The 9,910-nt window shown below is 46.1% G+C and overlaps 2 protein-coding genes across 11 annotated transcripts in view; both read right to left on the bottom strand.

Annotated features, from left to right (window-relative positions):
* adgrg6 (adhesion G protein-coupled receptor G6) overlaps positions 1 to 3,124 on the bottom strand; it is a 23,589-nt gene extending 20,465 nt beyond the window's left edge. For 3 of the 8 annotated variants that reach the window (XM_008313648.3, XM_025056714.1, XM_008313650.3), the window contains exons 1-2: positions 2,542 to 3,121; positions 1,008 to 1,114 (exon numbers count right to left, since the gene is read on the bottom strand). In XM_008313648.3, coding sequence (XP_008311870.1) covers positions 1,008 to 1,114; positions 2,542 to 2,543 — 109 coding nt within the window. In that variant the 5' untranslated portion in view covers positions 2,544 to 3,121. Of the gene's footprint in view, positions 1 to 1,007; positions 1,115 to 2,541 lie in introns of all 8 variants that reach the window. The other 5 variants (XR_003050045.1, XM_025056715.1, XM_025056712.1 and 2 more) reach the window with 3 other exon arrangements.
* Positions 3,125 to 3,500: 376 nt separating this feature from the next.
* Positions 3,501 to 9,910, bottom strand: part of vta1 (vesicle (multivesicular body) trafficking 1) — a 9,936-nt gene continuing 3,526 nt past the window's right edge. For 2 of the 3 annotated variants that reach the window (XM_008313646.3, XM_008313645.3), the window contains exons 3-8: positions 7,869 to 7,996; positions 6,926 to 7,001; positions 5,255 to 5,387; positions 4,652 to 4,876; positions 4,459 to 4,515; positions 3,501 to 4,212 (exon numbers count right to left, since the gene is read on the bottom strand). In XM_008313646.3, coding sequence (XP_008311868.1) covers positions 4,064 to 4,212; positions 4,459 to 4,515; positions 4,652 to 4,876; positions 5,255 to 5,387; positions 6,926 to 7,001; positions 7,869 to 7,996 — 768 coding nt within the window. In that variant the 3' untranslated portion in view covers positions 3,501 to 4,063. The remainder of the gene's footprint in view (positions 4,213 to 4,458; positions 4,516 to 4,651; positions 4,877 to 5,254; positions 5,388 to 6,925; positions 7,002 to 7,868; positions 7,997 to 9,910) is intronic. The other variant, XM_008313647.3, reaches the window with a different exon arrangement.

Genomic DNA, 9,910 nt, shown 5'->3' with positions numbered 1-9,910 from the left:
CTACTGAGGTTTTACTAGACGTCACTTCATCATGAAGATGTGGAGACACAGGTGAGACTGTGATCACCAGCTGTTGACAAGAGTGTGTGTGTGTGTGTGTGTGTGTGTGTGTGTGGACACATTCCAGTCACTCATCAATACTGATGTTTCACACACACACACACACACACACACCATCAGAGCGCTGTGTGTGTGTGTGTGAAACATTGAGATTCTGTTTCTTTGTGAAAGAACCGACACAAACATGGTGTAAAATTCTTAACATAACCAGCTAAAGGTTAGCCTGCTACTGTAGATGAGCGAAAGGATAGCCGGCTACTCTGAATGAGCCAAACGTTAGCCAGCTACTGTAGATGAGCTAACGGTTAGCCAGCTACTGTAGATGAGCTAAAGGGTAGCCAGCTACTGTAGATGAGCTAAAGGGTAGCCAGCTACTGTAGATGAGCTAAAGGGTAGCCAGCTACTGTAGATGAGCTAACGGTTAGCCTGCTACTGTAGATGAGCTAAAGGTTAGCCAGCTACTGTAGATGAGCTAAAGGTTAGCCAGCTACTGTAGATGAGCTAAAGGTTAGCCAGCTACTGTAGATGAGCTAAAGGTTAGCCAAAATACAGGACGAATAACAAATAATTCTTGCATTGTAAAAAAGATGAACAATGTTAGGTTAGCACAGAAAGGTTAAAGGTTAGCATGAATTCTGGGATAGCAGAAGAAATGGTTTTACTTTTTAGAAGACGTTGAGGACGGAGACACTGACGACAAACAGAAACATGGCAACAACAGCTTGAAAAAAAAAATCAAAGATTAGCCGCAGGTTAAATGTACGTAGCGTATTTTCACCCCAAAAATTCTTAAAAGATCCCCAAGACGCAGCTTAAAGTTAGCGTCAGCTAAAAGGTAATTCAACGGTTTGAAAAACAACAGCCAATAGAAACGTATCGTTAGTCACTGTTACATTAAACTCAACGGTTTAAAATTAGCTCCAGCGTTTCAACTAGCATTAGCTTACCATGGTGGTGCAGGTTAAAACACAACAGCACCCAGACTGTGATCATGTGACGCAGCCTCCACCTTCTGACTCCTCCCCCTCTTCCTCCTCCGCCAGTCCTGGACTCCCTGAACAAAAAAAAGATGGCCGCCATCAGTGAGGTGAAACATTCACTTCCTGTTTGTCTCTTCAGAGACGTCAACGTCAACAAAGAAGGAACAAAGATGAAGAAGATTCTTCAGCCAATCAGGCTCCACTTCACTGTTAAAGAAGGACACACGGCTTCCTGCTTCAACTGTGGACCTGGACCTGGACCTGGACCTGGACCTGGACCTGGACCTGGACCACTGTGGCCTGGGGAACCTGAGCTCTGAGATCTTCTGGACCTTCATGAATATTGAAGATCTCAGATGTTCCTGCTCCTCCTGACATTCAGCATCAACTCCTCTCTTTGTGGACTCGTGCGTCTCCTCGTTTCCTGCCGCCGCCTCCGTCTCAGGCCATGAATGAAAAGCAGCCCGGGGTCAGCGGCGGGGCCTCGGACCCCAACGCCAGCGTCCATTAGATAAAGGCCTTCATTCATGACCGAGGAGGCCACGCCCACGTCAGACATTTTCTCCAGAACAAGTTTTGACTTTCACACCGGAGCCGACATTTCAGACTGAGACGCTGAGGGAACGACTGTTTGACCAATGAGCAGTCAGATAAGAAGCACCGCCTCCTGATAACCTGAGTTAACCAGCTCTTAAACTAAGTTAAGGTGGTTAACTTTATAACGGTTCTAGTTTTAATAATCCGTGTTCACCACGGTCCAGCAGGAAGAAGAACCAAAGTCAACTTTCTGTTGGCAGCAGCCAATCAATGGCTGGATCAATGTCATGTGATCATCAGCCATCTCCTCAAAATCAAATCACTTCCTCTTCATTGATTTCCTCCCGTCTTCCTCTTCTCCTTCTTTGACGTCTTTTACTCCCTCCTCTACCTTACCCTTTCAGACCAAAGTCCATGGAGAAAATCAGAGATGTTAGTTCAGACCAAAGTCCATGGAGAAAATCAGAGATTTTAGTTCAGACCAAAGTCCATGGAGAAAATCAGAGATTTTAGTTCAGACCAAATTCACAAAAACACATTTGTCTCACTGGCCTTTACAGTTTTATAATTTAGATCCTGCTAAAACATAACAGGGAAAATGTATACACAATCAATGTTGAGTTTATATTTACAATAAAAAGAAACCTCATTGAGAAATGAGTTTTTTTTGAAAAAAATTGGTTTTTGAAAAATGAGGTTTTGTTTTTGGCAGAATGAGGCATTTCCCAGTTCCTCCTTCATCTTTGCTTTCTTGTCACTTTTCTGTTGATGTCATCTTCTGAAAATGAAGAATTATCTGGTGTTTTTTTCCATGTTCTTCTCCTGCCAATATAGTTTGTATAGTTTCAAATTTAAAAAACCTTTTTTCATTAAATAAATGGTGAAATCTGTCATTTCTTTTCCTTTTCCTTTTGTTTTAGCTCCAGGTGTCGGTGCTTGTTGGACAGAAAGGTGTGAAACTCACATGTTCTCAGTGGAGCTGCAGCAGCTGCTGGAGGAGACGCTGACACCACACCTCCACCGTCCTCTTCATCGCCGTACTCCTCAAAAGTTGTCCGTCAGAATCCACAGAGATCAGCGTCCAGAAAATGTCCAGCAGAGAGAGGAGCAGCAGAGTGAGAGGAGGAGGAGGAGGGAGGAGAAACAAGTGGAGCCTCAGAGAGAGGGACAGTGGGCGGGCACCAGGAGGGAGTGGCTCTCCTCATTGGTGGGTTTTTTTCCACAGCCGAGGAGTCCCCAACAGAGTGGGCGGAGCTTAGCTCAGCCTTGTATTAATCAGAGCCAAGAAACTTCCTGTTGAACTGAGAAAAACACATTGGATTTTCAAACAAAACATTCAAAATGAGCCAAGAGTTAACGCTAACAACGTTAGCTCAAAGAGTTCTTCTAGTAAACACCAAAAAGTAGAAAAAGCAAAAGGATTCCAAACACTGCTAAATGTTAGCTAGAGTTAGCATCAGCTGGACGAAGGTTCTAAAAGTTAGCATCAGCTGGACAAATGTTCTAAAAGTTAGCATCAACCACGATCAGAGTCTGAGAACAATGTAAACATTACCACGACGAGGGAAAACACACCAGGGTGACCTCACCGCGGTGACCTCACCGGGGTGACCTCACCGCGGTGACCTCACCGGGGTGACCTCACCGGGGTGACATCGTCAGGGTGACCTCACCGGGGTGACCTCACCTGGGTGACCTCACCGGGGTGACCTCACCTGGGTGACCTCACCGGGGTGACCTCACCGGGGTGACCTCATCGGGGTGACCTCACCGGGGTGACCTCATCGGGGTGACCTCACCGGGGTGACCTCACCGAGGTGACATCGTCAGGGTGACCTCACCGGGGTGACCTCACCGCGGTGACCTCACCAGGGTGACCTCACCAGTCACATGCGTCAACAAACAAACAGGAAAACAAACATGTTCCATTTTTTAAATGTTTTTATTCTTTTTCTCTGATTACCATTGCAGAAAAAAAAATCACTAAATGAACAGCGCCTCCTACTGAGTCCCCACAGCCAAACGTTCTTTCTGCTTTCATTCACCGTCTTCCTCTAAAACACAGGTTTGATTAATGGCCGACCCTTAGCTCCACCCAGTGGACACAAGCAGCAGGTGATTTGTTTTAATCATTTGTAAATAACGTCAAGGAAAAAAAAAAAAGAGTTGAACTGGAAACAGAAGAGGTCATTGACACCAGGGGGCGCACACATGACACAAACAAACCCTGCTCAGAAAAACTAATTCTGCAGCTGAAATAGTGAAAAGGGTTGCCACTAGGGGGCGACTCTGCTGCTTTAATTTTCCGTCCGACTTTTCTCCACGTTTACGTTTAAATTCCAAACCATGACATCATCGATGATGAGGCTCTGATTGGTCGATCAGTGCGACGGCGTCACACAAAGACACTTATTGTTAGCGACTGGTGTCCTCGTCTGACAGGGTGTGTGTATGTGTGTGTGTGTGTGTGTGTGAAGACAAAGGCGTCACTCTTTGCCGCTGGTCAGCAGCTTCAGCGCCCTCTGCAGGTTCTGCACGGCCGTGGCCACGTCCTCGTACTGCAGCGCGCTGCCTGCGTACTTGCAGTACTTTTGTGCTTTGGTGAAATCCTCTGGCGTTAGATGAACGCCACCTGCTGGGAGGACGGAGGAAAAAGACAGAAGTACCTGAATAAGTTACTGCAGCCTGACCTTTGACCTTTGACCTGCAGCATGGAAGCTCCGGAGGGATGGCATTGTGGGTAATGTAAGTCACTCTGTGTGTGCGTGTGTGTGCGTGTGCGTGTGCGTGTGTGTGTGTGCGTGTGTGTGTGTGTGTGTGTGTGTGTGTGTGTGTGTGTGCGTGTGTGTGTGTGTGTGTGTGTGTGTGTGTGTGTGCTCACCCTGCTGCTGGTCCACAGCTGGCCCTGACCGAGGCATCGGTACTGGTTTACCTACGTCTGCACAAACAACAAGGCTTCATGTTAGCATCGACGCTGACCTTTGACTTCTAACATGGCGGCTCGTGTCACACGTCCAGTACGTTAAAAACACCAGCAGCAGGTTTTACGGTGAAGGTGTGTTTGTTGAACCTACCTGCAGGTGGCGGTAGCTCAGCCGGGGTGTTGGCTGGTGCGTGGGCTCCTGGAGGGACGTAGATGTTGTTGTAGTTGGGTGCACCCGAGCCAGGACCGGCAGTGAACCCAATCCCAGGACCAAGACCAGGATCCAGACTCTGGTCCTGAGCTGAAGGACCGCCCCCTCTGAAGGAGCCGCTGTGGGCGGGGCCTGAGCCGGAAAATCCAACTGCTCCAAACTCGTCTACCAGAGAGAAGGAAGGGCCAATTAATGAAGCCGCAATTTTGGTGTTGTCCACCAGGGGGCTAGTGAGTCGTGGCCATGCACACCAAGCCCCCTGGTGGTAGAAAAGTTCAGTCAACCTTTGGCTCCACCCACTGGGGTCTGAAACTGAACGGAACAACCGAAACAAAACATCACCAACCCGCTCCATATGTTGGACCACACCCTGCTGACACAGCTGTGTGACATCAGCGACACACACACACACACACACACACACACACACACTTCTGTTGTTCTGTGGTTTGACTCCACCCACCTGAACTTTGTCATCTGTTCATTTGTTTTAAAATGTTACAAAAACTGAATGTCTGAATGTCACGATGACCTCACACACACCTGCCTCCCCCTCCTCCCCCTCCTGCTCCTCCCCCTCCATTCCTATTGGTCCAGCCTGCGGCGTCTCTCCGTTCTTCAGACAGTTGTGGATGTACGTGGCCTTCCAGCGAGCGTACTTCCTGTGTTGGATGTTCTGATGAAGAAAACACATGAAGAAGATGAGTAATGTTTCTGGAACACTGCTGCCCCTTGTGGACAGCTGCTGTCACCGAGGCCACGACAACTAAAAAAGACGCAGACACCGAAATATCAAAAGAACAACAAAACAAACAGAGAAGTGGTTGGAGAACGGAATCATGGGTTCTAACAGACGGTGCTTTAGAACATTCCAGACTGAACTTCCTCAGCGTGGCCTGAAAAAAGTCTCATCTTCTCTGGAATAGTTCAACGTTAGCCAAAACAACCAGCAATCATAGCTAAATGTTAGCTAAATGTTAGCTAACTGTTAGCTAACTGTTAGCTAAATGTTAGCTAACAGTTTTAACAGAGCAGTGAAGAAATGTCAACCAGTTCTGTTTCAGCAGCAGCAGCAGCAGCAGCAGCAGTAGGAGCAGCAGCAGCAGCAGCAGCAGGAGCAGCAGCAGCAGCAGCAGCAGGAGTAGGAGCAGCAGCAGCAGCAGCAGCAGCAGCAGTAGGAGCAGCAGCAGCAGCAGCAGCAGGAGTAGGAGCAGCAGCAGCAGCAGCAGCAGCAGGAGCAGCAGCAGGAGCAGCAGCAGCGGTTGCCATGACGATGACAGTGATTGACAGCTGAGGCCTTGTATTAGGGAGGTGCCGAGGAGGAAGTGAGCCGGAGCAGATTAGCAGCACCTCCTGCTTGGTCCTGATAAGCCAGGACAAAGGAGGAGAAAAACAGGGTGACGTCACAGCGCCACCTTGGTGCCAACAACAGGACGTTCAGAGAAAATGTCAGCGTCGTTTTAAATACCACGACCACAACTTTCTTTACGACTGTTGCTGTAATAACATTAAGGTTTTAAATGTTAGCACAGCTAAGAGTTGAAGGCTAACGTTTAGCTTTACTCCACAGATACGTCATGTTTCAAGACTACATTTATATTTTAGCCTTTTCCTAAAATCTTCAGCTTTATTTGAGCTTAGCTACGCGCTGGGGCTAACATTTCGTTCTGTGTTGGCCTACACTGTTGTGATAGGTTGAACTTTTATTTTGGACGTGGACCTTTAGCTTTTCTCAGTTAAGACTTAGATACAACTAAACCATGGAGCCTAGGCTACTGCCCCCTGCTGGTGGAGAACTCATTCGTTCAATCTCATGAGCTGCGCTGGTCGGGTGTGGCTTGTTGTTAGGAGTCGTTAGTGGGCGGAGCCAAAACAACAACATCACAGAAGAGAGAAAATCTCTGTTGGAGCCTGAAGGTGGAGCCGAGACAGGAAAGTTGGAGCCTGAAGGTGGAGCCGAGACAAGAAACTGAGGACTGCGTGTGTGTGTGTGTGTGTGTGTGTGTGTGTGTGTGATGATGATGAGCTAACCTTTAGTCTCCTTTGGCTAAATTATTGTTAGCTTTTGATGCACTGTAAGCTAATGTGAGCGAACATTTGACGACCTTTTAGCCAACACGCTAAAAGCTGTGTTTGGCTAACCTTTACCCCGGAGGGTTGACCCTTGACCTGTGGCTTCTCCACTCAGTACAGCAGTCAGGCTGTGGTTCTTACCTCGTCTGAAAGTTCTCCAAACACAGACAGAACGTCCAGAAGAAGACTGGCTGTGTAGAAGGACTTGATCATGTTCCTGCAGGAGAACGGAAGAAGAAGAAGAAGAAGAACATTAGTGGAACGAGGAGCAGAACGAGGAGCAGAACGAGGAGCAGAACGAGGAGCAGAACGAGGAGCGCCAAGAACTGCTGTTTTAACAAGATGCTGAGGGTGAAGCTAAGAGAAGCCAGGTCTACACACACACACACACACACAAGCGAAATTTACAAGAAACTAGGTGAAATAAGAAACTTCCTTTAACACACTGAACGACAAGGAGCCCATTCATTCAACTAACAGTAATTCTCCCAAAGTCCATGGAGAAAATCAGAGATTTTATTTCAGACCAAAGTCCAGGGAAAAAATCAGAGATTTTATTTCAGACCAAAGTCCATAGAGAAAATCAGAGATTTTATTTCAGACCAAAGTCCAGGGAAAAAATCAGAGATTTTATTTCAGACCAAAGTCCAGGGAAAAAATCAGAGATTTTATTTCAGACCAAAGTCCATAGAGAAAATCAGAGATTTTATTTCAGACCAAAGTCCACGGAGAAAATCAGAGATTTTATTTCAGACCAAAGTCCATAGAGAAAATCAGAGATTTTATTTCAGACCAAAGTCCATAGAGAAAATCAGAGATTTTATTTCAGACCAAAGTCCAGGGAAAAAATCAGAGATTTTATTTCAGACCAAAGTCCATGGAGTTGTTGAAGCTCCATGGACTTTGAGAAGCCACGTCTGGCAGTTTGTGTCACTGAGTTAAATCTGAACAGACGATTTCCAACTGCTGACAGAGAAAATCTTTTATGTATGAAGTTTGGTGTGTGTGTGTGTGGGGGGGGGGGGGGGGGGGTGTCAACCCTAACCGACCATAGATCATTGGTACAGAGGAGATGTTTTCTCACTTGTGAAATCGTCCAGACCGGTCCTCGTTGTCAGCATACAGGAACATTTTTAAGGCATAGTTTTCTACATGGGCGTTTCCAACGATCTCCTGAGTGACGGACTCATGGTCACAGAGCTCCTTCTTCATCTGGAACACACACACACACACACACACACACACACAATGTCAATTTAAAGAAGTGACGATGGAGGAGGTAAGAATGATGAAACAAAGTGATGATAGAGCTGCTTCTCCTCCTCCTCCTCCTCCTCCTCCTCCTCCTCCTCCCCTGTGGGTTGGGCTGCAGCCCAGTCTTAATGAGTCCAGGCTGTGACCAGCAGTGACTAACACTTCCTGTTTTTAACACTTCATAAAGACAAGGAAGAACCTGGAGGAGGCCAGGTCCTCCTGCTGATGATCTTCATCTTCATCATCATCGTCATTTGGTTATGTACTGAAACAATGTTCCTACCATTGGACTGTTAACCAACAACCAACAAGTTAAACCAAACTATTTTGACTTCATAGTTCTATGAAACAAAAAAACAAACATTTTAATTGTTAACTGATCATTTTGTTTTTGTTTTTTTGGTCCAGTTTTCAGCTGCAAAACAAAGTCAGTGACACTAATAAACTGACAAACATGAGGATTTAATGAGGAGTCAACAGGAGCTACAGGAAGCACACACACACACACACACACACAAAGTAATGAAGGTCCCGGCAGTGACAGTAAAACTGGTCTCCAGGGGGCAGCTGTGAGCTCCCATGTCTCCTTTAATTGACTTTGAGGCATCATTAAAGTTATTTTACCTTTAACCCCTGAGTAATGGACGCTTTCTGCACCAAACCTCATGGAGAAAATCAGAGATTTTAGTTCAGACCAAACCTCATAGAGAAAATCAAACCACTAAGTTCAAATGTTATTTTTTTGAGTTTATAGAAACCACACCAGAACCATGACATTTTTCCTGGAGCTTTAAACAGTTCCAGAGACTGTATTCTTTGCACTGCAGGAACTACTAACTTGTTCTACTACTAACACTTATATTTAAGGATGCACCATTATTAAAATTGTTGGCTGAAACCAATTATCATTAGCACCAGGTCATTGATGACTCTGACTGTGAACTAAACATCAATAAAATCAAAGATATTGAATAAATTAATATGAATGTTTCAAGGAATCAAACTATGAAAATATGTCTTTATCACATTCCAACAATGAACAACGAACAATATCAAATCAACTTGTCCATTCAAAGATAATGTCCAGGCCAGCACCACCATCAGGTTGTTGTTGGGATTACAGCTGTTAAATCAAACCTGACCTGGAGGACACCCACTCCCCCAAAGCGTCACCGTTACACCTCCGTCTGTGGGTGTCTCTCACAAATATTGAGATACGTCCACAGACATGATCGTCGTCGTCGTCGTTACTTCCTGTTTTGGCCGTTTTGTTTCGGTGATAAAAGTTTTTCTGTGACTGAATATCTGGTGCTAACGTCACTAACATTTAATTTCTACTTCATCTTCTTCACTGACTATAAACTGTCACTGTTTCAGGGGAACCAGGAATAGTACCAGGAACTGTTGTTGTGACCACTGAGGAAACCATACAAGTCACCACCACAGGAACCAGTACCAGCGTCTTTGTGTTCCTAGTACTCTTCACACTCAGCACAGATTTGGATTCTACAGGTCCCTGTTGGGACGTGGCCGTGCTCTGGCGTCCAGTAAAGCTAACGAGCTGCTAAAGCTAACGAGCTGCTCTCCCACAGGGACTCGGCCAATCAAAATACGAGATCAAATGTTTTGCTCCAGCTCCATTTCAAGCACCTTTTTCAAGAACTTTCAAAGCCATCGTCAGTCAGCGCCACCTGGTGGAGTCCATACTAAATCAATGTATGAAGCTGTAATCCTTACACTGTATATTCACTGCTACACTTTTCATTTTTAATATTTATACAGTGGAGCTTCAAGACGCCAGTCAGCACCTGTCTGTGGATCCACTCGTCTGTGGATCCACCCGTCCGTGGATCCCCCCCGCCGTGGCTGCAC

Source organism: Cynoglossus semilaevis, chromosome 7, assembly GCF_000523025.1.
Source record: "Cynoglossus semilaevis isolate Cse_v1.0 chromosome 7, Cse_v1.0, whole genome shotgun sequence".
Taxonomy (NCBI): domain Eukaryota; kingdom Metazoa; phylum Chordata; class Actinopteri; order Pleuronectiformes; family Cynoglossidae; genus Cynoglossus; species Cynoglossus semilaevis.
Note: the sequence above shows the minus strand (reverse complement) of the source record. Positions and strands in the feature narration are given on the sequence as shown.